Below are 25,552 nucleotides of genomic sequence, written 5' to 3' on the forward strand. Positions count from 1 at the left end.
GCGTGAAGGGCTGGAGCGGGTCCGGAAGGCTGTATTGTTAGAACAGAGTGCGCGGTGCCAATCTTGGGTACAGCCTACCTGCCTGGCTCGCAGCACCGCCCAGGTGGAACACCAGGGACAGCAGATACAATTGGAGTTTGCTCTTATCTGGGCAAAGGGGGTGAGCCCCTGGTCCAGGTTGATGGAACTAGGAGGAAACACTTAATAAAATGGCTGATTATCCTACACTCTGCCTGAGCCCAGCCTGGAGTGAGCAAGAGGGTCCCCCCCACAGCACTGCTCCCCAGCTCTCTGCCTTGCACAGGCCCCACCCGTCCTCCAGCTCTGCACAGTGCTGGATGGTGAAGGGCTTCTTCGGCATCGAGGGGGCTGGCTGCCTGGCCCACTCCTGGAGCTGAATTCCAAGAGGTGCCCCTGTGCTCGCTCAGCCTCTCTGCTCAGGGCAGGGCAGCAGCAGAGTAGATCATTAACAGAGGAGCTGGTTAAAGAGCAACTCATGGTACACTGCAGCTAGTTGGTTCCTGGGAACTCTCTGTAACTAGATCACCTGCCCCCTCCACTCACAGCGCCATGCTCTAAAGCGTCTGTCCACACAGACTCACTCCTCACTGAGACTGCTGCCCCCCTACCCCGGCCCCATGGGATCCTTCGCACCTGGGCGAGGTGTGTGTGTGTGCACACGGGGGCTACAGGGCTGATTCTGATTTCACCCACGCTGCTATAAATGAGGAGGCACTGCAATGAAATCAACAGGGCTACACCACTGCAAAGCTGGAGCCAGGGAGAATGTCAGTGGTGCAAGGTGCCATGAGCTCACAATGGCTGCTCACCTGAGTGCTTCCCCCCCAGCCAGTTCCCCTGAGCTGGGCTAGCAGCCGGCAGCCCATGTACTTACCTTCTCTCTGTAAGCAAAGTTGGGGTGCATGCTGGGAGGTTCCTACCTGCGCTGAAGGGAGATGGCGACAGGGTGAGACTGCGTTAAAGCCTGTGGCCCTCAGAGAATGGGAGGTGCCATCCAGGAATGTGAAGACAGCTGGTGTTCTTTGCAGCTGGATGTGCTTGAGGCTAGAGGTGCTGCCAAGCCAGGGCCTGAGTCTGCAGCTGGCTCCATGTAGGTGCCAGGGGTTGTGGGTGCAGGAACGGGGCCCTGGGGTGCATGTGGCAGGAGGCTGGTTGATGCAGTAGCTGTTCCAGGTGAGACTGAGGAGGTTCAGGTGGAGGAGTGGCCCTAGAGGATCCAGGCTGAGCTGGTGCTGACTGGCCCACATTTATCACCCTTGGGAGATCTCCTGGGCTCTCTTCCTCCTGCACTTTCATTGTAGGGCTAGGCCTAGGGCTGCTGGGGTATTGCACATCAGGAACTATTAACCCCTCCCCCCCCCCCTTGTAATCCCATTTAGTAAGAACTAGCAGGATGGGGCCTATTGCCTCAGCTACTGGACAGAGGCTGTGAGTTGGGCGATGAGGTGAAAGGAAACCTGGCCCGAGCTGAGCTGGGGATGGCTCTTTGCATAACTTAGTGCCTCCTGCGCTTCACGCTCTTTTGGATTCTGGCCTGAGAACCTGTGGGGGAACCAGCCTTTGCTGCAGGAGGCTACCCTTTGGCGCACTCTGTCTGTAGGTTTGGTTTGCTCTGCTCAGTGCTACTTGATGAACTTTGTTCCTCCCAGCACAGCAGGTTCCTCCTGGCTGCTCCCTGCATCCCAATGGAGAAGGGACTAGGAGACAGCTCATGTGATTGAAGCACAGGCCTGGGTGCAGGACTCCTGGATTCCACCTGCCTGCCCTCCACCCCAGCCACATCCTGGGAGTTCCCAGCTGGTGCATTATAGCATTGCTGGGCTCCATCAAACACCTGTTGCGTTCCCACCCCAGAGGTGGCTGCATTTCACTGCCGGATGAAGAGATTAGGTGGTGTTTGCACATGCCTTGGTGTGGGTAGTGCTACAGAATGTGCGAGGTTATTGTGTTTGGGTTCCTGAGGGGTGGGGGGTGGTAAAGGAGGCAGAGGAGGAGAGTAGCATGCTCCAGGCACTGGCAGTTGCATGTAAAATGCCCACCGATCCTGGGGACTCAGCGCTTGGGTGACCAGTTTGGGCACGTGGGGCCTGATTTCGAGAGGGTGGCTGTGGCTCGCCTTGCTATCAAGCTGCAGGTAAGGTACTCAGCCCCACTGAAAATCAGACACAGGGGGTCACAGGTCAGCTTCCCCAAATCAGTGGCTGTAGCATTCCTGGGTGGGAGCTCTCTCTGGCTAGGGGAGATGGAGATGGAGACAGCTAGTGAGCAGAGGGGCCCACTGGCACCTCTCCTTGCCCCCAGAGCTAGGGCAGACATACCAGCTCCCCCTCCTCATCAGGGGCCTTGATAAGCAGTGCTAGTCCCCAGCTGGCACACTGCTGGGAATGAGGAGCAGGCCAGGTGGGGGCGCCGGGCCAGACTCCTTCTCAGTGTTTGCGAATGATTAATGGGGCCTACCAGAGCCCGTGGAGGCAGGACAGTGCGGTAATTGGAGAGAAGAGGCCGGTGCTACACCCAGAGCTGGGAATGTGGAGGAATCCAGCTCTGTAAAGGGCCTCACTGCTCTGGATGAAGGGAATGGCAGGATCTAGGCCTGGCTTGTCCCTGTCCCTGTCCTACCTCCCGCTTGCTAGTGGATTCAGCCCCTGGGAAGGGGTAGCCCTATTTTCCAGATAGAGAACCCAGGTCCAAGGGGACGAAGAAGCCCCTTGCTAAGGTCACCCAGCTGGGCTGAGGCCAAGCCAGGGGCTGTTGCTTGGTGCCAGACTGAGCTGGGGTTTTCCTCTCCCTAGTGAGCAAACAAGCTGTGCAGGGCAGACTTCGCACTGGTCTGTGCATTAACTGGCTTATCAGCATTGCAGGCCAGCCCCACGCTAGGACCCAGCCCAGAGCAGGGATCCCAGGCCGTTTTCACCTGAGAATCTCCTCTAGCCCTGGGGCAGTCCCTTGCCATACAGGGCTACGGCCCCTGTTGGAAGCCCAGCCTGTTCCCCACAGCAGGCTGCACAGTGGCTGGGGCAGGAGATCCCCTAGCATGCTCCCAGTGACCCTGTGCTGCCCTTGTACTCAGGGGGAGCGGCAGGGACTGGGCTGGTGGGAGCTGGTGTTTTTATGCCCTGACAACTAGTCTGCATTATTTTATAGTCTTTAGCAACCAGTGATCGGCAGTGAAATGGGCCTGTAGCATGAGCAAAGAGGAGCGTTGGCAAAGGAGTGGTGGGACCACTTGGGGAGTTCACAGCACAGGGCATGGCAACCTCACGCCCCTGCAGCACCATTCAGCCCCAGCTCCTGGCCAGCCCTAAATGGGCAGGGGGGTTGGGGTTGGGGGCAGGCTCTGCAGAGCCCCATGGGAGCATATTAAGAGCTGCCAGGCAATGCAGGGAGCTGCCCTCCATCCCACCCCTGGACAAACAGGTCCTGCGTGGAGCTCTGCATTGCCGGCTTGCATGTACCAGGCCAGCTGTACAGTACCCACCACAAGGGCTCTGCTCTCAGCTGGGGACTCTAGGGCAATTATCCCAGAGCCAATGCTTTCGACCTGCTGCCCTTACTAGCCTCTAGCCCCAATTACAGGTGCATTGGCCCCTGCTGGCAGGGGGCGGGGAGCAGAGCCTTGCAGCCCGAGGGGCCAGCCTGCAAGGATTGGGTTCGGAGTGGGTCTGCTCACTCCTCCTGTCCAGGGGGTCGGGGCGGCAGCAGCTGTGTGTCCTGCTCCTGCCAGCTGCCACCAACTCGCTGCGCCGGTACCCTGCAGAGTGAGTGTGCGGAGGAGCTCGCAGCACACACAGTGCAGCAGGGGGCGGCTGGCAGGAGGGGGGCATGCAGCAGCCTGCTGCGCTGACCCCATGGGCAAGGCGGCTGGGGACAGTTCATGGGCACGGGGTGGGGGGAGCCCCCATTGGGCTGAGCCCCAAGGACAAGGGGGCAGAGGCGGTGCTGTGAGAGGGTCAGGGTCAGGGCCGGGTGTGAAAAGGACTCGACTCACTCTTGGGCTGGGTGGAGTCAGCTGTGCCCCAGCAGACCCCCAGGAGGGTGGGGCTAGGGAGCAGGTGGGGACTGGCCCAGGGGAGCTGGCTGGAGGGCCCTGTGGAGACGGCAGCTGGCAGGTTGGGGACTGGCTCAGGGGAGCTGGCTGGAGGGCTCTGTGGAGACGGCAGCTGGCAGGTTGGGGACTGGCTCAGGGGAGCTGGCTGGAGGGCCCTGTGGAGAAGGTGGCCTGGCAGGTTGGGGACTGGCAGAGGGGAGCTGGCTGGAGGGCCCTGTGGAGAAGGTGGCCTGGCAGGTTGGGGACTGGCAGAGGGGAGCTGGCTGGAGGGCCCTGTGGAGAAGGTGGCTGGCAGGGTGGGACTGGCCCAGGGGAGCTGGCTGGAGGGCCCTGTGGAGAAGGTGGCCTGGCAGGGTGGGGACTGGCCCAGGGGAGCTGGCTGGAGGGCCCTGTGGAGACGGCAGCTGGCAGGTTGGGGACTGGCTCAGGGGAGCTGGCTGGAGGGCTCTGTGGAGAAGGCGACTGGGAGGATGGGCTGCTCCGGGCTGGCCAGGGCACAGCCCCAGCTGACTGCTGCTGATTCCTCCATCCCTGCGAGGCTGGCTGCAGCCTTCCCTGTTGGGCTCGAGGCTCAGTCTCCAGGCACTTGGCTTCTCGGGGAGCTTAGTGTGGGCTGACGCCCCAGGCAGAGCACAGCTGGGTTTGGGGGGAGGGGACTCCCTGCTAGAAGGAGCCTCAGAGCCCCACTGCTCATTCCCTGTCAGTGACAATGGCTCAGGGCCCCCAGGCCTTTTTAGTCTCTAGCCCCCATCTGGGGGAGGCCAAGGGTCCCGGCGGGGAAGGGGCTCCAAATGGGGATGGGTCAGGTGTAGATGCACCAGGTGGCTGCAGGAAGGGGACACTGGCTGAAGCGCTGTACATGGGGCCCGGGCGGGAGCAGCTCTGCACCGCCCCCTTCCCTCTGAGGGGATGAACAGGCACCAGGCGAAGGCTGCAGGGGGATCTTTAATGTGTGACCAGATCCTCCAGTGAGAGAACGAGCCCCAGCCCCAGCTGTACAGAGGACAGTATCTAGCCAAGCACCGCCCTGTGGGCTGGGGGGATAGCCCCGTGACACCCCTCGCTCCTCCCGCTGCCTGGCTCTCAGCCCCAGCCCTGGCCCTCCCACCAATGCCTCTCCCCTGGCTGGGGCAGCCTGCATCCGTCTCCCTGCCCCCCTGGCTTTTCCCAGCCCACGTGTGGTTTGGACACACACTGCCTCCATCCCCCTCTGCTATCCCCCAAACCTTAGCACTGCCCATCCCACCTTTTCCCTAACCCTATGGGCAGCTACAGGCTCTTGCCCTCTGTAGGATGGGTCAGAACCCTTAGAGGAATTCCACTGGGCTGTCCCCTAAGGACATGGGAGAGGCTGACTGGGTACCTCCACCTCCCAGAGCTTCACTCATCCCCCAGCAGGAAGGGCTGGCTCTAGCCCCAGCCCCAGGGCCCCCTCTGCCCCACAGCACGCAGGGCGGTGTTCTACTCCAGTCCCCCCTCATGGGAGATACAGGCGCTGGGCCTCCTGAAGGAGCTGGAGGCTCAGGGCAGCAGCCCAGGTGGGCAAGATCAGGAGGTAAGGCTGTTTTCAGCAGCTCAGGCCTGAGGCTGCCCCCGTCCCAGGGGCAATGGCATGAAGTGGGAAAGGCCTGCGCCTCCACACCTTCCCGTGGGTGCTGCTCAGGTCTCGGGGGGTCAGGCCCACTGGCTCCAGTCTGTGCCTCTGTGATAGGGCAGGGCTCTCTCCAGAAATGGGGTGTGCTTGTCGGAGAGCAGCGGTGCAGGGGGTGCGTGTGCCAGGAACCTATGAGCTCCATGCAAAGTCGTCAAGGGGGACAGGCATGGGGGAAGCAGGAGGAATGGATGGTGAGCAGTGGGGGCCCTCGAGGCAGTGCCTGGCACAGCCCCCCAAGAGTCTTTCCTTGCTTAAGGCTGTTGCACGGCAGGAAGGTTTTGGTGCATTGGCAGAGACGGCGCCTGGCCCAGCACTAGGGCACTTGGGCAGGGCAGTGAGAACGGAGGAACTCTGTCCAGGGGGTGGGGATCTCAGCTCCTCCCCCCCTCAGCCAGTCTGTGGGCGCTGTCTGGGAGGAGGACGCCCTGCTCTCCCTGCTCAGAGGTCGCTCTCCACCTCGTCCTTCCCCAGCAGCCCATTGACAGGGCTCAGCGCCAGCCGGTTGCTCTCGTTGAGCCGCTGCACGCGGTAGTTCTCGTAATGCACGTTGTGGGTGATGTCCTTGAGATCCTGCAGGTGGGACCTGGGGCGGGCGGAGAGCGAGAGGCAGGGGGTAAAGGGGCAGGAAGAACAGCTCCAGCCAGGCCCTGGGCCCTGCAGCCAGAGGCCCCCAAATAGGCTAAGCGTGTGCTGTAAAAGCTATCCCACTATAAGGGGCAGAGCCTTGCTGCCATCACCCTCCCTCCAGAAGAACCACCCCCTCTGCCAGTCCCCCAAGGGCTGCCCTCACTGTCCCATGGCTTCCCCTTCAGGACCCCAGCCAATCCCACAATCCCCGCTGAGTGACCCAACTCCTACGGCTTTCCCTGGGAGTGGAGGGTGCTGAGCCCTGCACAGGGATGGGCTCCAAGCGGGGGCCAGGCCCTCCCCAACCCCACCCTGTGTGCCTGGGGCTGCACCCCTCTCCCTGCGCATTAGGGGGGCGGGCCTAGCCAGGTGTCTCACCGGATGAGCAGGTCTCGGAGCAGGGGGAATTCGCAGTGCGCTGGGTTCTCCACTGAAAAACAAGACACAGACGAGGTGTAGCCAGCCCTACCACCCGGGTGGAGCACAGGAGGGATTCAGATGCATAAGGAATGCATTCAAAGCCACCCTGGCCAGAGCAGCACCCCATGTCCTGCCACCATCCCATCCCCTGCCTTGGCTTTTAACTGCATCTTGTCCGCTCTGTCCTTTACCGGGAGACTAGATCCTGCCCTACGATGATCCTAGGAGCATTTCACTCCTGCTGGGGAGCTGCAAGGAGGCAGGTGGTCACTAGGGGGCAGCAGGCTCCCATGTACACTGGGTAAATGGCAGGGGCGACATGCAGGCAGCTGCAATCTCAACAGAACAGCAGCATCCCCGTGTTCAAAAGAGCAGCCCAACTGCAGGGCACCGTGTCCAGGCAGCGGCCTAAGCGTGGTGCTCCCCGAGGCCTGCCTGGATGGAATGGACACAACAATGGGACCCAAGGAGTGCTGCAGGGGGACCCAGGAACAGCCCTGGTTTGCACGTGTGTTCGTATGTGGAGGCGTGCCGGTGGGGCTGCTCCCGGGGGTAGCTCTGTGTCCAGTGGTGTTCAGAGACGTCGCATCTGCAGTGAGAGTCTGGGTATGGGAGTGACAGGGAGCGCTCGCTGTGTGTGCACGTACAGGGGTTGTGGGGGAGCCCTGTGCTAATACACATAAATACACATTAGCACACATATGATGGCTGCACATGGGTATACAGGCTTGGAATCCCCGCTGACAAACACCTGTCGGGGAGGGTCTAGGTTTACTTGGTCCTGCCTCAGCGCAGGGGGCTGGACTAATCAACCGCTTGAGGTCCCTTCCAGCCCAGGTCTGTCATATTCCGTGTGTCCCCGTGCAGTTCCACATGCAGAGCGTGTGCCTAGGGGTTCGTGTGTGTCAGCCGGGCTTTGCATGGGTGTGGGAGCACCAGGCCAGCTCCAGCTGCCCCCCTGAAGCCGCGCCAGTCCCCTCCACGCACAGCGAGCTGGTGAGCTCTCCCTCTGGCACGGAGCACAGCCAGGCAGCAGCTGGGAGCCTTCAGCCAGCATTCTGACGGGTTACCTGGCAGCGCCGTGGCTGCACAGTTCCAGCCGCCTTTGATAAATGAAGAGGCCCTTGGTAACGCGCTCCAGAAAGGCTCTTCCCAGGCCCCAGCTGACCCCCAGCACCAGCCAGGCGCAGGTGCAAGGGCTCACAGGGGGAAAGGGCCTGAGGCTACAGCGACTGCTTGGGATGTGGAGGGAGGATGGGTGGTCCCGTTGCTGAGGCTGCAGGAGCACGGGCATGGCAGAGCACCACAGCGTCCCTGCCTGGGGATGAGGCCCATGGATCCCTGCACACCCAGGAGGTTGGGGGGCCGGGAAGAAGGCTGCATCTGCAGTGGTGACTCTCAGCACGGTGCTGGAGGAAAGCTAAGGGCCGCCTGGCAGATATAATGGGCCTCGTTCCACGCTAGCATCATTCTGACTAGTTCAGGAGGCTGACCCCAGGGGTGACCCGAGTGCCGTGTATGTCCTGAGTGCGAGGGATGGGCTTGGTGCTGCACACGCTTCACCCCAGCTCTCAGCAGAGCCTGCGGATCCCCGGTGCTCAGGGAGCAGCACAGCTCCAGAGGGGAGTGGGCAGGCCCAGACAGGCCCCAGCTCCCTGCTGGGCTTGTGGGTCTCTTGGGGAGGAGCTCCCAGCTGCACTGGCTGCAGCAGCGCTCAGGGGACGGCTGGCTTGGGAGGATGCCTGCTTGCTGCACTTCCCAGGCCCTGCGTGTCAGGTTTATTGCAGCCCAGGTGTGATGCTGGGAGGGGCGCTTGCTGCAGGAGCCAGGTATCACAGCAGCCTGGCAGATCACTGGGAGCGAGAGGTGAAGGCAGTGGCGCGATCGCAGCTCCACTCCACAGATGCAGGGCAGGGCCAGGCCAGGTTCAGTAGGCCCGGGAAGGAGCTGGGAGGACAGCCAGAGCTGGCTTTGGACACAAGGGCACCACTGGGCACAGGGCTCCAGAAGCCTGCCCAAAACAGCAGGGGCTGGGAGTGCAGATGCAAGTGGAGTGGTATGCCGGAGAACCCAACTCCACCAGGGTGCAGCCAAGTCCCTGGCTGGGTCGCATCTGCGAGGGGCAGTGGATCTACCAGCCCGAGGCTCAGGAACCCTCCAAACCCTCCGTCCACAGACCAGCCACTACAGGGGGACAGAGCCAGTGTTAGCGGGGGTCTATTGGGAGCTGGACAGCTGGGGGACAGGCTCCGTCTCAACACTAGGAGCACCCAGCTGCCATCTCTGCTCAGGATGGGGAACCCGGAGCTGCGCCCCACCCACGTTCGAGGGACCTGTTACCTTCAATGATCCCCCACTTGGTCTTGCGGCCCAAGACCCTCTTCCCGTTCACCTGATGCTCCTTGTCCGCTCCCACCACCGCAAAGGGGATTTTGTCCTGGATGGGAAGAGGGGGCAGAGTCACTGTAGAACTGGGACAGGCCCACATCTCTGATCAGCGAGCCCTGGCACTGCCACTTGGGGGCAGGCTCCCTCCTCAGCGCTGCTGTCACTGCTCAGCACAGCTGCCCGTCCGGCTGTCCCAGCCAGAGAGGGACACAGAGCATCCCATGGCAGCCGGTCCCAGCCCAGCTCAGCTCCCCCCCACACGCCCGCCCCCCCCCAGCCTCCCAGCACTCACTCGAATTTTATCATTCAATATCCTGTCGTCTGGGTTGTCATCAAAATCCTCCTGGGGATAGACGCTGATGCCGTGGGCCTTCAAGTCCTTCTGGATCTGCAGGAGACAGCACCTGTGAAATTGGTCTGTGCTAGCGATGGAGTTGGCTACTGTTCATCCTAAAGCCCTCAAGAGAGTATATAATCTCGCCTACCACTAAAATGTGGCCACCTCTGGGGTGGAGCAGGGCACTTGTTAAACAGCCCGCAGCAACACAACCTATGTGCTTAGAACCCTGTATCCAATTGACTCGCATGGGGGGATTTCAGGTGGGCAGGGGTCATTGCAGGAGCTGATATTTGGCTGGGACACTGAGGGTACGTCTTCACTTACCGGAGGGTCCGGCGGCAGGCAATTGATGTTCTGGGATCGATCCCGGAAGTGCTCGCCGTCGACGCCGGTACTCCAGCTCGCCGAGAGGAGTACGCGGCATCGACGGGGGAGCCTGCCTGCCGCGTCTGGACCCGCGGTAAGTTCGGACTAAGGTACTTCGTTAATAACGTAGCTGAATTTGCGTACCTTAGTCCGAAGTGGGGGCTTAGTGGGGACCAGGCCTGAGTGTCAGATACCGTGACCATGAGCTGCTGCCTCCTCCTGCTTTCCTCTCTGTCCCTGATGTGCCTCTGCTCAGCTGGGGGGAGAAGAGACACACAGACGCCTCTGTCTTACCGCAAGAAACCTGTGGGTTCTTGGGTTGCCCTGGCCCTATTGGAGACCACCCAGCTGTTTGGGGCAATCTTACCCAGCCCAGCCCTTTAACATCGCTCAGCCCCCAACCCACCTCAAGCCATGCTGCCTATGCCCAGCCTCGCCCCAAGGGCTCTGGGGTTCCCATGCACAGCTGCGCTGGCCTGCCCTCCTCCCAGGTGAGGTAAGAGCTCCATCTCTCCCTTACGAGGCCCCTCACCCTCTGCTTGAACTCGGCCCGTTCCTCCAGGGTCAGGGTGTCTGCCTTGGCGATCACTGGCACCACGTTGACGATCTTACTCAGCCGCCTCATGAACTCCAGATCCAAGGGACGCAGCCTGAGAGGGAAAGCCCTGGGTGTTCAGCATGGCCAGAGGGGGGCGCTGGTGCAACGAGATTGGAGATCCTCCATGCTCACGCTGCTTTCCCCGCCTCCCCCCAGCCATGGGCCCCACCCTGGCAGACTGGGGCAGAGACGGCTAGCCACTGCCCTCAGACCAGTGGCACCATCAGGTGTCCAGAGCAGAGAGGCCAATGGGAATGGAGACCCAAGTCCTCTAGCGACTGACAGCAGCATCAGCGAGGTGAATTCACCCACACAGCCCTAGCTGTGGGGCTGACCCAGAGGGGCCCACTGAGATGGGCAGCAGGGGGCCAGCCGGGATGTGGACTCTTCTTCGCTAGGAATCGGCCCAAGACGGATTCACACGACACGCCGCACACCGGCCCCCAGCCAGCTGAGCTGGTTACTGCCCCAGCCGGAGGCAAGCTGGCTTCCTCATCCCACTAGCAGCTCCATGAGCCAGCCAATCCCTTGCAAAGGGCTCAGGCTGCCCCTGCCCCCCCCCCAGGGAGAGGTCAGCCCAGCAGGGCATTTGGGTAGCCAGGCAGGGCACTGGGCACTCAGGAGTGTGCAGAGACTGATCACAGCTCACCAGTGGCCAGTGGGTGGCACAAAGTACACACAGCTGTGGACTCTGGTGTCTGGGATCTTCCGTTTGCGGCTGATGAGGATCTCCTCTCTCAGGTACTTCTCGTACTGCTCGTTGATGTACTTGATGATGGGGTCCCAGCTGGGTGATGGGAGAGGAGGCAAGAGACTGATCACCCGCATCCCCTAGGCACTGTGTGCACTGCACACACAGGAACTGTCCCACCCACCACTGAAAGGCAGCCACCTCGGGGGCGGAGACCAGCACCAGCGCACAGAAGGAGCTCAGATCTGACAGCGTGGCATAAACCCTTCAGCGAGGTGGGGTTGGAGGAAGGGGATGGTGTTTTAACCAAATCCCTAACTCTTACAGAAGTGTCCCAAGAGCTTTGGTGTCCCCACAGAGCGAAGAAGAGCTGGGTTTTAGGGTCTCCTCTGAAACCCCCCACAGTAACTGCATGGAGCTCACACAGTAACTACCTGGAGCTCAATGGATCTAGCTCACACAGCTGAAAGGCAGAGTCCGCAGTGCCAGGGTGTGACCCTCTGGTGCCAGGGTGTCATGTTATTACCAACCAGCTGCTCAGACTAAGCCTTCCCTGGTGCCCCTCCTTCCATGGCCCGCCCCCGGCCAGCAACGCTGGGCTCCCTCCTGCCTTGCTCACATTGCCCTTGGGGTCCCCAGAACCGGGCGAGAACCTACCAGTTTTCATTGTTGATCTGGTCGCCGAACCCTGGCGTGTCTGTCACAGTCAGCTTCATCTTCACGCCCTTCTCTTCGATAACTAGCGGGGGCAGAGGGTGCAAGGTCACGGGGGGGGGCCTCCAGGAGTCCCGTGGCCCCCCGCTGGGCATCTCTCGCACAGAGCCCCTCCCCAGCTCCCGCTGGCTTCCCACTGCTCTCTGGGCAGACTCCGCTGGGGCATTTCCCCGGACACACGCAGCAGAGCGGTCCAGGCCTGGAACTAGCAGCTGTGGGGGCTGGGGAGGGACCTTGGTGACTGCCTAGCAGCTGGGGGACAGCGTGGGGAATCCATCCACTAGGCTCGCCCAGGCCAGGGGGCAACAGCAACGGCCCCGCGGGCACCCGGGCAGGCCGAGATGGGAGGACGGGGATGATGGGGCCGGCTCCTGCCCCCAGTGAAGTCAATGGAAGCTCTGCCATGGCCAGGGAATTGCCCCCATGCCTGCTGAGCTCTCACTCCCCTGCATGGAGCAGAGGGGCAGGAGCCACGGGCAGGCTGGCCTTCCCCTGGGGGGTCGCTCTCGGGACAGGAGGCGGCCAAGCGAGAGACTCACAAAGGAGCCTCTGTTTCCCAGGGCAGCAGGCGCTTCTGAAATTGTCGGGAAGAGACTATCGAGTACCAGCCGGCCGGGGATGGCAGGGTGGGCTGGGGCCCATGGGGCGAGGGCGGGGCCTTGCTGGGCCCAAAGAGTCCACTCTGCGGCTCACGGGGGGAAGGATCCAAGGCTATGCCAGGACTGCCAGAAAAATGGGGGAGGGGGTCATGGTGGGGCATCGGGCAGGAGGGGGGGCTGCACAAGGGCTCCTAGTGAGCTGGATGTCATGGGGTTCCCAGAGGAACAGACATGGTGGGCGAGGAAGGGGTCCTTCCCACGGCTCCTGGAGGGCTGAAGAGCAGGGGACCTTACCGTGGGTGACGGACTGCAGCTGCACCGTCTTTGGGATGTGCTCCTCGTAGCCGGGGCCTGTGGGTTTCCGGCTCACCTTCGACTTGAAGAGGGTGTTCACCATTGTCGACTTTCCCAGGCCGCTCTGCCCTGCACGGGGATAGAGAGAGGGTGTGTGAGCTGCGCTCCCACCGCGCCCAGAGGCCAGAGGATGGGCACATGGGATCCAGGACACACTCCCCTGGCTCGCCAAACTGGCCACTCCGTCTCCCCCATCCCATCTCTCCGCTGAGCTCCTGGAGCATTGCTGAGCGGCAGAGGAGGCAACGGACAGCTGGCAGGAGGAGATGGAGGGGCCTCTGGTCCCCAGACATGGGGCTGCAGGGTCGGCAGGGCACAAGCTTGGTTCACTCACTAATGGGGGGACGCCACGACCAGCCTGCCCCATCCCCTCCCCCAGGTCCCGGTTTGGAAAGCACCAGCCACTACTCGCTTCCCCTTCTCTCCTCCCCTGGCTTGGCTTTCTGCTGCAGCCCTTCAGCGATTAGCTCAGCAGCACCCCATGCACCCAAGATGTCCTTGTGTCTAAGCTAGCCTAGCCCCCACCTCCGTCGACAGCCCCACATGCCCCCAGGAATCCAAAAATCCGGAGACCCCACATGTCCCAGCACTCCCACCTGGGGGGTTTTATTGCTGTCTTCTTAGACTCCCCATGTGTTAGCAAATGCAGATGGCAGGTGCCCCCCACCCCACTTCCACCATCACTGCGGTCTAGGATCTCTTCCCTGCTGGAGACCCTCATGGGGCAACCGGCGACCCCAGCTGGCCCCGTATGTCACCGCAGGCGGGAAATCTAACCCAGGGAGGTGGCTAGTAGACAGTCCCTGCTGCACTGGGAGGCTGGGCTGGCGCAGCCCCAGTGCCCAGATCCTGCCGCTCTCGGGGTCATGGGTGGCTTAAAGAACATTCTTCCCCGGAGCGTCAGTAACACAGAGCAGGAGGGAGCAGGCTGGGGGATTCTGCGCTGGAGGGAGGGGCTGGCAGCCGGACCCCTGGGAAGGAGAAGTGAAAGTGACCAGCATACAGAAGGGGAGTCATTGCAAGAGTCCGTCTAGCCCCGAACACGGTATACACCTCTCACTCTTCTGCTTCTGTGGTTGGGGTCCTGAGAACAGCAGGAGCTGGTGTTCCCAGTGCCCCGGCTGGCCACCCACCCACCTGCCCGCTTGACTCTTGGGCCCACTGTATGTTCCTCCCAGGGCTTAGGACAGCCCAGCAGGTGTCCAGTCCCCATCCTACACCCCACCATTGCCTCCCTGTGCAGGACCTTTCAAGCAGCCCTGTGCCCCCCTCTTTCCCTGGCTATAGCTTTCCCCCGAGGCTCCAGGTCTCGTCTTTGTGACCCTTCCAGAGTGGGGGCCCAGGAGCGGGCTGGAGTCAGTTCACGTGTCCAGGGAGGGAGGCGGGCGCTCCAGTGCTGGGGCAGCTGTTGGATTGCAGCTGCAGGGGGAATTAGACTGAAGCCCACACGAGCGGTGGGGCTGCTTCTTCCAGGGCTGGTCGTTCACCATTAACAAACACTACCGGCACAGGTGATCAGCGGGCCAGCACTAGTGCTCACTGAGCCCCCGGCACCACCTGAACCCGCAAGCCAACCTGGCTTTCCCCAGCAATAGCCGGGCCCCTGTCCCAGCTGGCTTAGCCCTTACGCAGGGGTTGGGGAACCATGCGCTGCGATCACGGCTCACCCCCAAGACACAACTGCGGGCAGTGCCTCCTGGCAGGATTGCTTCCCCCACTAGCTGTGCGCAGATGGGAGGGGGATTCCATCACTGATGTGCTTTGCTAGGGGCACTTGACACACATGGGGTGTGTGTGAGGAGAGCAGGGATGAGCCTGCACACAGGTGGGGTTTGTACACAGAGGAGACAGGCATGCACGCAGGGTGGGATCAGTACGCATGGGGCATGTGTGCACATACAGGGCGGGGTTTGCACAGGATGGGGTTTGCACGCATGGGACAGCAGATGGTGTGCGCCCATGGTGGGGTTTGAACAGGGAGGAAGGGGTGGGGGTGTGTACAGGGTGGGGTCTGCAGATGGAGGTGGGGTGGATGTGCACACAGGGCAGGCGTTTGCACAGGGAGGAAGGAGTGGGGGTGTGTACAGGGTGGGGTCTGCAGATGGAGGCAGGGTGGGTGTGCATACAGGGCGGGCATTTGCACACGGAGGAAGGGACAGAGGTGTGTACAGAGTGGGGTTTGCAGATGTAGGAGGGGATGGGTGTGCACAGAGGGCAGGCGTGTGCACATGGAAGAAGGGGCGGGGGTGTGTACAGGATGGCAGATGGAGGAGGGGTGGGTGTTAACGCAGGGTTGGTGTTTGCACATGGAGGAAGGGTTGGGGGTGTGTACAGGGTGTGGTTTGCAGATGGAGGAGGGCTGGGTGTGCACACAGGACGGGGGTTTGCACAGGGAAGAAGGGGCGGGGGGGGTGTACAGGGTGGCAGATGGAGGAGGGGTGGGTGTGCACAGGGAGGAAGGGGCGGGGGTGTGTACAGGTTTGCAGATGGAGGAGGGGTGGGTGTGCACAGGGAGGAAGGGGTGGGGCGTGTACAGGGTGGGGTTTGCAGATGGAGGAGGGGTGGGTGTGCAGCAGGGCAGGTGTTTGCACTCAGGGGGTCGGGCAGATTTAAAGTTGCTCTCAGACAGGGCAGAGCATTTGTTCTTGCTCCAGGTAGCACCATGTGGGTGGGAGGCTGAATGGCCCTCAGAGGGCTGTGATGTGAAGGGCCCCCCAGGCCACACATGCGGGCTACACAGTGCTGGCTAACTAGAGCACCCACCTCTCTGACTGCGTCTAGTCTCCTTTCGGAGCTCTGGAGGAGTGCGGGACGCCAGCCATTACCATGCAGGCCCTGCAGGGCTATTGCAGCGCTGGCCCAGGACTCGACACAGCACGACTGACCAGGGTCACTTCCACCCCTGCCGGGGCTGCTGGGGATGAGATCGCAGACTCCCAGGCCAGACACCATGATGGCCTAGGCCAAGCCCCTGGCTCCCTGATGCTGCAGGCCCCGCCAGGCCAAGAGCAGCAGGAACGCTGGGGACTTTCCTGCCTTTCTAGAACTTCCTGGCATGAGGCAGTTTTGCCCTGCACAGCTCCCTTCACCCCAGCCCGGCTGAAGGAGGAAAACAGCCTCACACCCGCTGAACGCAATCCCCAGCCTGCTGCATGGAGCTGGGGAGCGCAGAAGTTCCTCAGCATGATTTACCTTCCCTTGTCAAGACACACTGGCTCCAGCTGAGACAGCCCTGCAGGCAAGCAAGCTGCTAATGGATCCGGATGGTGGTGTCTGAGACTAGGGCTCTGCAGGGAGTGAGCAAGCTTCCTCCACATGCCTCTGCCAAAGCCCCTCAAGCCTGATCTGCTGCCCCACCCACTAGCCCAGCCCTGCGACTCCCCCAGCTCGGCCAATGCACCTCCACCTTGTCCGGCAACTCCCCTGCCATCCCATTCCCTGCGACTCCCCCAGCTCGGCCAAGGAACGGAGACCTGCAACTCCCACCACTAGTCCAATCTTGAGTCACTCTGTCCTGTACAGAGTGCACTGCTGATCGGTCAGCAAGCCAGGGTCAGGCTGGTACCGTATGAAGTTGACCAGGGCTTGACTCGATTAACTGACAGCTAGTAGCCAAAAGACAAAGCCTAGTAGCCAGGATGAAACAGTGGCACCCTCCCCTCTGCCCAAAGCACACCCATCCCATTCTGCGCTGTGCTGACAGTGGGCTACAGATAGCTGAAGTGGTAACCCTGCCTCCCCGTGCCAGTAACACACCTAGTGTCCGCACACACGTGCTCTCCCAAGGTGCTAGTCAGGCACAGCACGGGCTGGGTTAGACGTGCTGCAAACCAGGCTAACTCCCAGGCCCTCTGCAGTGGCGAGGACTCCTGGAGTGTGGGCAGGAAGCACTGGTGCAATAGTCCCCGTGGTGCAAATACTCCTCAGGTCACCGCAGATGGGGCCAGCTTAGTCGCCTATTGTACTGCACAGGAGGCAAGGTTGGCAGTTGCCACTGACTGTTCTATGGAGCCCAGGGAACCCGGGTGGGGGCTGTTTCACCAAAGTGTGTTCTAAGGAACTTGGCCTCTTCTCCCCAGGCTCCTCCCGAAGCTTTGCCCAATTGCCTTCAAGCCACCATTCGGGGGGCTGGGCTGGGAGCCATGGGACAGTTACCAAGAGAGAGGGCAACTGCAACGGAGCAGTGCAGCACAAATGCAGCTCGGGCAGCCCTGGGGACACTTACGCCAGGGCCAGACACCATTCAGTTGGCAGCAGCTTCTGTCGCTAATGCAGATGCACTCCGGTCCCTCTGCTGCAACCTAACTCAGGCCTGCAGGGAGTTTAGCTATTTCACCCTGAGGCTCAGGCCTCCCCTCTCCTGCCCAAGCTATTGCATTAGCCTGCTTCCATCCCAAGCAGGCTCAAGCCACCATTACGTGGACTTGTGAGTCTCCTGCCAGCAAGCCCTGCTTCTGATGGGCGAAGGAAACACTCTCCCCGAGAGGATCTAGAGGGGAAGGCAGTATGAACACTCCTGATGGGGGCTGGGCTGGACCCTAGGCATGCCACACTCCACTGGGATAAAGCTACCGCTGCACAATGCAAAGGGAAAGGTCCACAGGTTCGGTTTGCTCCTATCTGCCACATCGTACCCCCTATGGGCCATCAGGGAGTAAAACACATGGGATGCACAACACAGCTTGGCTAACATTGCAGGAGCAGCCTTAACGCAGGGCAGTTCTTGAGATTTGAGGGTCCTGGGTTGCACTGACATGGAGGTTTTTTTTGCAAAGACACCACCTCTGGCCATGCAGCTGGCCAGTCCCCTGAACTGGCTGTGCCTGGTCTGTGGCACTCACAGCACCAGTTCAGATTGGGGCCTGGGGGAACACTTCATTTCTGTGTGAATAACTCAAAGCCAGCAGGGAAATGGCGAGATCTTGAAGATGGATGTACAGTGCTGGGTTATCTACCTAGGCAATGAACTCAGACCCTGTGAGGACACTGAACTCCCTACCACCCCCCCCTCCACAAAAGTGGGGCAGTTTTGGGGGAGGGTGAGATCGTCATCCCATTTTGTAAGGTGCGATGTGGCTGGGTTCAACAGTGATCCGAGGTCTCTCAGCACTAAGGCGGCTCCACCGCTGAGTGCAAACAGGGCAAGTTTGCAATGAAACCCCTGTCTCCAAACTGGTATCCTGAGGCACTTCTGGCTTGAGAATGCTTTGAGCTCCACTTCGCAGCCCCAGATCTGTGCTAGGAGGAGATCACCTTCCTCCGGGCAGGTCACCTCTTGACCTCTGCCCTCGGTGAGGTCGCAGCAGCACCACTGGGGGAGAGGGGGGTGCCACTCGAGGGTGGGGATCAAAGCTTACAAAGCTGGGGGAGGGGGGCAGTTTTACATCACCACAAACCACGGGGAAATTCAGCCTCCGGCTCTGAGAGCGAGATGGACGTCCCCTTCCCTCTGCAGGAGGCAGCGCGCTGGTCAGCCCGACACAGGATTCCCAGATCCAGAACAAAGCTGCCCTTCTTCTCCCCCCCCGGCTTCCTCTCAGGGGGGGCTGGCGTCTTCGCTCGCTCCCGGCAGCAGGCAGCGGCACCGAAGCCTGAAGCCTATGGCCATACCGCGCCTGGGTGCAACGCCACTGGCAAAGGCAGTGCCTGCCTGCCGAGGGCCCCGCTAGCAATGTGCCTATATCACTGGCACCCGACTCACTAATCCCTACCCCACGGCTGAAAGGCACGTGCTCATCTGGCAAGGCTCCTCAGCTCCCTTCCTGAGCTAGCCGGGCACGGGCCGAGGTGCCGCGCTAAGCCTGGCTCTGGGAGAAAGCGAATGAGGGAGGGGCGAGAGGAATAACCCAGCCTAAGTCCAGCCTCGGAGGCATTACAGCTCTGCAGCAAGCACCGGAGATGGGCAGGTGGCATCTCCAGTCAATGGGAGTTATTCCCCAGCAGTCTGCCTGTGCCCGGGCCCCTCCCAGCAGCGTAGCAGACAAGCAGCGGCACCGGTTGCCCTGCTGCTGGGGCAGGGCCTGCGGCGAAACACGCAGGCTTCGGTGCGCGCTGGCAGCACCAGAGCACAGGGGGGTCAGCTTCCCAGCAATGAAAGGGCAGCAGCAGCAGAGCTGGGCAGGGAGAAGGCTAGCGTGGGTCTGACACGGGGAGGCGGATTGGCAAGTAGGAGGGGCAGCTGCGATATATGGCTCTCGACTGGCTTCTGTGGAGAGAGGGAGCCAGGGACGGGAGAGGCGTGGAGAGGCAAGCCACTGAGCGGGGCAGGGCCTGGAGCCTGCTCCCCACACAGCTGTTGATTTTATGCCGGAACAGCCACTAGTGCGCATCAGAGGAGCCTTACACCTGTAGAGCTTATTCCCCTTCCTGGTGGGGAACAGCCACACTGGTGGCAGCACCTTTATCCAATCACTGCACCCACACGGGCAGGTGACACCACTTTAACGAGACCAGCGTAGCCACAGAGTCCAAGGCCAGAAGGGGCCACCAGATCACCTCGTTTGACCTCCTGGCTACCATAGGCCACCCTCAACTCCCAGCACCTGCCCGCAAAACCCAACAACTGGAATGAGGCCAAGGCACTCTGACCCTTGGGAGGCTCAACAATGGTGTCTCACAGGCAGAGAATGGGAGGAACTGAGGTGCAGTGCCTGAGGCCCCTGGGGCAATGGCAGGGAATTGATGGAGTGAGCTAGACCCAGATACTCCTGGCAAGTAACCTGTCCCCACACTGCAGGGGAAGGCAAAAATCCCCCAAGGTCACCACCAATCTGACTGCCAAGCTCACCACACCACCTGTGGCCATCTCTGATGTTTCAGAAGAAGGAGTTAGAAACAACCAACAAAAAACAGATACAATGAGGGGGAAGATTCCTTCCTGACCCCTGCAGGTGGCCAGCTGCAACCCTGAAGCATGCGACCTTAGGAACATAAGACATGAAGCAGAAGGGACCCTCTGGGCTGCCAAGCCCATCCCCTCACCACCACAAGTAACCCCGCCATGCAATTCTGCTTGTCACTTTGTCCAGCTGTCTCCACACTAAGTAAGTGGTTTGCCCCCACAACTCCCCATGGGAGACTGGACCAGAAAAACAGTTTCAGTGGCACCACTGTTGTGTGTGGCCAGCGTCACTGTGTGGGCGTGAGCCGTGAAGGGTTTGACCACAGCAGAAAGAGTGGAAAAGCCCTTTGGGAGCATCACAGAAAGTCTGGGGCTGACAGGAGGCCCCCAGCAAGATGCAAAGAGGCAGAGAGGAAACCCAGCCATGCTCTCCAGCTCTGGGCATCATCAAAAGCACTTTAATTAAAGAGTCCTGCACTCTGCAGTGCCCAGGAACTTGGAGGTGCTTGTTTTATTAGAGGAGGTTCGGGGGGGGGGGGGTAGAGGGGGAGGGAGGGGCTGCAGATACTCAGGGCTGGAAGCTGGCCAGCTGCAGTTCGCTTGAAAATGCCCCTTCCTTTGCCAGGGGGAGGCAGCAGCCGCAGGCAACTGGGCCAGGAGAAGCAGACATGGAGCCACCCTTGCTATGCAGTAGCTCTGTGGTCATGGGACAGCCATGGGGCCTGGTGAGAGAGCTCTGCCGCCTGCTATGCTCTCCCGCGGAAGGGTTTATCTGGCTGGAGGGGGTTTCCTCTCCCTGTCCCAGGCAACTCCAATCTCCCTCCCTCTCCCTTTTAAATCAAAATGTCAAATTTGTCCATATGAAAAATTCCCCGGGCTGATGAGAAGCAGATGTGCAGAGCCCCGGCACACAGCTGGAAGCCCTTAGCTTGTATGTTCCCATTTGCAATTGGCTGGCTTGGCCTGGCCTCCTGGGTCCCTCTACACACCCTGCTGGGCCCTGATGCTGCTGCCCTCCTGGGCAAGCCAGGGCATGCTAGCAGATGCACACTGGCTCGCCATTCAGCTGTGGGCCACAGAGCCCTCGTGGTTAGAAGCGGGGGGTGCTCTCTCGCTGGGAGAGAGGGCAGATTTCTCCCTCTTCTGGCACCTCCAATAGCCCTGGGGCCCCTCAGACCGGGGGTGGGGGTGGGGCTAAGAGCAGGGGCTGTTTGATGTGTAGGAGAGTGCAAACCTGCCTCTCCTCTGGCGGGGTGCCCCACCCCCTTTCCATTCACTGCTCCGATTTCACTCTCCAGCTCCTTTGGGATCTGCCCTCTGCATCTGCTTCCGCCCTCCCCTCCCCGCTGCGGGGAACATGGCCTGGGCCTGCAGAGGGGGGTCTCTGAGATGCATGGGATTCAATGCGGAGGTGGGCTCGGTGGGCCCCCTTCCCCTCCCCCTCCAGAGTATCAGATGAAGCCCAGCAATATTATCCCCTCCAGTGACTGGGATGCAGAGATCCTAAGGCAGCATGTCTCTCTCTCACTCTTCCTGCCCGGCAGGCTCTCCGCTGCCCGGCCCAGAGGTCACCGCGTAGGGCCCAGCTTTTTTGCTAAAAAGTAAATTCTGTTAAATTCTCCTGAAGTTATCACTGTCTCCTTCACCTGCCCCTCAGCTCCTCCAGTGCTTGGAGGAATCCTTAGTGATTTATCTGACTCCCTTGGGCTTGGCTCTCTCTGCTTTTCTTATCATTGCTTAGCTCTCTTAAAACCATTATCCCGTAATCTTCCCCATCCTCCACTCTAGCTGATAGTTTATGATCCACAGAACCATCATTCTTCCCCTGGATTACTTTCTGACATCTCCATGTTGGCTTGTTTCTCTTGATCTGGGAGTATTTATTGCTGGACAGAGCACATACCCAAGGCTTTAGAAAAAGCTCCATAAAGATTTGGCCAGGTATAGTGCCAAGCCGGGGCCAAGAGAAAATATTCTAGGTATGTTGGGGGTGGGAATGGAAACGAAGCACTGCAAGAGGTTGGCAGCACTGTGGGCAAAGCAAGACTCTAGATCCAAATGCCTCAGAGCTTTGGGGAAGTTTGGATCTGGAGGCAGTCCAGAACTGCCATTGGAGAAAAACAATCAGTGAAATATGGGGCCAAGATGAAAGAGCCAAGAGGGCTGATGGTAAGTTTAAAGTTAGATGAATTTGACTAACTGTAGCCCCCCACTAGAGGTTGTTTTAAATTAAAAGGCCGGCCTAGTGTGAACAAATTTTCAAAACTCAGACTCCAATGAAAACAGATATTTCGGGCCAGCTTAGCAGATGAGTTAAGCTAACGTGGCTTCACTAAAGTCAACGGAGCTCTGCTGATTTGCACCAGCTGGGGAGCTGGCCCTGTTAATTTAAGGGACACTCAGGTCAACGTTTAGGTTTTGTAAAAACAAGGTGATATAAAACCTAATTGCTCCGTGGTTGTTACATTTTCATTAAACGCTAGGGGTGGATTTAAACATGCCCTATAGAGATACTGCAGCATCCCGTTGCATTCCCCACTGCCTGAGAGTGAAATGGATTAGTTCAATTGTCAGAGGTGAGTAGAATGCAAGAAGGAAACTATATGAAGAATATATAGGGGTTTGTCATAGAATCATAGAATATCAGGGTTGGAAGGGACCTCAGGAGTTCATCTAGTCCAACCCACTGCTCAAAGCAGGACCAATTCTCAACTAAATCATCCCAGCCAGGGCTTTGTCAAGCCTGACCTTAAAAACCTCTAAGGATGGAGATTCCACCGCCTCCCTAGGTAACCCATTCCAGTGCTTCACCACCCTCCTAGTGAAAAAGTTTTTCCTAATATCCAACCTAAACCTCCCCAACTGCAACTTGAGACCGTTACTCCTTGTTCTGTCATCAGGTACCACTGAGAACAGTCTAGATCCATCCTCTTTGGAACCCCCTTTCAGGTAGTTGAAAGCAGCTATCAAATCCCCCCTCATTCTTCTCTTCTGCAGACTAAACAATCCCAGTTCCCTCAGCCTCTCCTCATAAGTCATGTGCTCCACCCCCCTAATCAGTTTTGTTGCCCTTCGCTGGACTCTTTCCAATTTTTCCACATCTTTCTTGTAGTGTGGGGCCCAAAACTGGACACAGTACTCCAGATGAGGCCTCACCAGTGTCAATTGCTGCCCTTAGAATCATCTTAAGGTGTTAATAGTAACAAAGTGAAGAGGTTTACTTTTTAAAGTATGGTCATTTTAATGTTCTTTCCCCTTTAAATACAGATGTCACAAGCTGTCAAACAACTGTTCCATGTGCCAAACTCTAGAATCTTAAAGCAGTTCCATACCATGGACTGACAGACTGTATCTGAACACAATTCTCTGGCCTCATCTCCCCTACGTCCTCCCCATTCTGTTGCTTTATCCAGTTGGATTTCACCCTGCATTTCCCCACATTCGTCCAAAACTAGCTCTGCTGAATCCTAATTATCAGGCCCTCGACTGGTCTCACTTGAGTGCTGAGTACACACATCTGTGGATTATGGTCACTGCCTCTGCCTCCTCCCAGGTCTCAAAAATCAACAGCCATGGCCCTGTGTTGCCAACACACATGATTTTATCACGTCTCATTTTTCTTAAAGCTCCAGCTCCTGGAGCCATGTGATCATATGGGAATCCCAACTGTCATTAAAAACTAAGTTCCTAGACCTCATGGCGGCAGAGAAAAGCTTGAAAAAGTGACCCCTAAAGGCTCAAAAGCCAGACGGCAAATACCCTCCCTAAATGTATTATTTTGAAATTTCATGATTTTCGAGGCCTGACTCGTAATTTTGGCATGTGGGGCTGACCTGTTTCTACTCCTCCTCTCCCTGTCACAGGTCTTCAAATCTAGTGCCAAGCACAACAGGACCAATCTAGGCCCTCAGAGTGCTAGCACAATACAGATATTAAGTATTAATAGTCTATCATCTGGGCCCGACATTACCACAGCCATGTGCCACATGCTCTCGCTGATGGGAAGGGGAGGAAGCATGCTCAGCGCCTGGCCGGGGAAGTCTTTTAGTCCTCCCACCTAAAGTCAGAGTCAACCTTCGGCCAGCTGAGGGGCAAACTGATACCTTGCGGGGAGCGTGAGGGCTGCACCTCATTCCCATGACAGCATGTTGCAGTCGCCTCATCTTTACTCCCAGGGGTGGCTCCAGGCACCAGTGTAGCAAATGCGTGCCTGGGGCGGCAAGCCACGGGGGGTGGCCTGCCAGTCGCTGTGAGGGTGGCAGTCAGGCGGCCTTCGGCAGCATGCCTGCAGGAGGTCTGCCGGTCCTGCGGTTCTGGCAGCAATTTGGCGGCGGGTATGTGACCGTGGACTGCCCACAGGCATGCCGCCAATGGCCGCCTGACTGCCGTGCTTGGGGCGGCAAAAAACATAGAGCCGCCCCTGTTTACTCCAGAGGCGTGGCCTGCCCAGACTCCCGATTAGCATACAGCACAGCCAGGTGGGTTGAGGAAGCAATGCCCGCTCAGACCAGTACTCTCTATAGACCTCAGCTCTGGATTAAAGACAAGCAGCGTAGGCTGCAGTTAGCCTGCAGCTGGACTTTCTACAGCCATCCTTGATGCAGTGTCCCAGGGCCCATCCTGGGATCTGACTCTCCCATTGCTTGCTCTATTCATGGCCCTTCCTTCTCATTTCCAGCCTCACTATCTCTCTAACCAGATGGTCACACTCCCCCGGTTATTAGGATCCATTGCTGAGCTGTAACGCTCCCTCCGCCCCGCCCAGAGAGAGCTGTTCTGGCTCCCAGCCTGCTCATCCCCAGCTCCATTTCATCCAGACGCCTCCTTGGAAAGTGCAGCCCGCTGACCCTGGTTTAAGCCCATGATATGTGAATGCTTCTGGCTTCCCCTCTGGCCCCTGGCAGTCTCTCTCCGAGTAGGCAGGCACCACAGGAATTCCATACAAGCGCCCTTCTCTCCCGGAGAAGAAATCCGCATGGAATTTCGTAGCTTTGAGAACGCTTTGAACTGGTTTTCGGGTTCCCAGCGGTAGCTCAGGTTCCCAGCCCTTCTTCCCCTTCCCGCTGCCTGCACACACTTTTGTTATCTAACCAATCCCAGCCCTTCCCCCGGCTGATTCTTTCTTGACATGTTTTTTCCAGCTGCGGAGCACACCCAGGGTTCTCTTCACAGAGGGCAAGATCCTCAGCCGGGGTAAAGTGACAGTGACTCACTGAAATCAATGGAGCTACAGCAAGTCAAGTCAAAGCTAGGCTGAAATCAGTGGAGTGCCAGGTGCTGGGCCAGAAGCTCCCCAAAGCTATTAATTTGTATTGCACTAGGACCCAAAGGCCTTCTGGGCTAGGTGCTATACAACCGCACAGCCTGCACCCTGCAGAGTTCATAATCCAGGAAATGGGACAGAGCCGATCAGACCACCCCTCTGCCATCTTTCCCACGTTAGGTATTTGCTTTCACTCTGCCCACTCTCGCTTCCCTTTTTCATGGCTTGTCATAGGCAGAGAGCAAACCTTGAGATACCAGAGCCAACCAGGCCAAGCCATCAGTGCTCGCGTTGGGTTTGCAGTTAGGCAGCAGGATTTCAGGGACTTCTTTCATTCTGACACCACCACATTACTGTCCCCAAGTTCACTGGCCTCCCCCCACACTGTGCACCGCCAGCGGGCAGGGCAACTCCCCGTGTCAGCCTGAACAGGACTCGCTGTGCATGCACAAGGGCCAGTATCCCTGGAGCTCACTAGCTGGGCATTCAGTTCATAGCACAATGTGCACATTCGTTACAATCCGAGCTGAGATAGTAACTCAGTAATCCCAGCTTGCTTCCTCTCGGTTCTCCGTCTGCGAGCCGCGCTTTAAGGAAGCGGGGGGCAGGCTGAGTGAAAGCGAGCATT

General features: G+C 59.2%; 1 protein-coding gene across 6 annotated transcripts in view; it reads right to left on the bottom strand.

Annotated features, from left to right (window-relative positions):
* Window positions 1–5,001: 5,001 nt before the first annotated feature.
* SEPTIN12 (septin 12) overlaps window positions 5,002–25,552 on the bottom strand; it is a 206,035-nt gene continuing 185,484 nt past the window's right edge. For all 6 annotated transcript variants that reach the window (XM_065558746.1, XM_042861593.2, XM_065558747.1 and 3 more), the window contains 8 exons: window positions 12,761–12,889; window positions 11,811–11,892; window positions 11,112–11,249; window positions 10,397–10,514; window positions 9,451–9,546; window positions 9,111–9,207; window positions 6,729–6,780; window positions 5,002–6,306 (listed from right to left, as the gene is read on the bottom strand). In XM_065558746.1, the coding sequence (XP_065414818.1) occupies window positions 6,162–6,306; window positions 6,729–6,780; window positions 9,111–9,207; window positions 9,451–9,546; window positions 10,397–10,514; window positions 11,112–11,249; window positions 11,811–11,892; window positions 12,761–12,889 (857 nt within the window). In that variant the 3' untranslated portion in view covers window positions 5,002–6,161. The remainder of the gene's footprint in view (window positions 6,307–6,728; window positions 6,781–9,110; window positions 9,208–9,450; window positions 9,547–10,396; window positions 10,515–11,111; window positions 11,250–11,810; window positions 11,893–12,760; window positions 12,890–25,552) is intronic.

This window comes from Chrysemys picta, chromosome 10, assembly GCF_011386835.1.
Source record: "Chrysemys picta bellii isolate R12L10 chromosome 10, ASM1138683v2, whole genome shotgun sequence".
NCBI classification, from domain to species: Eukaryota; Metazoa; Chordata; order Testudines; family Emydidae; genus Chrysemys; species Chrysemys picta.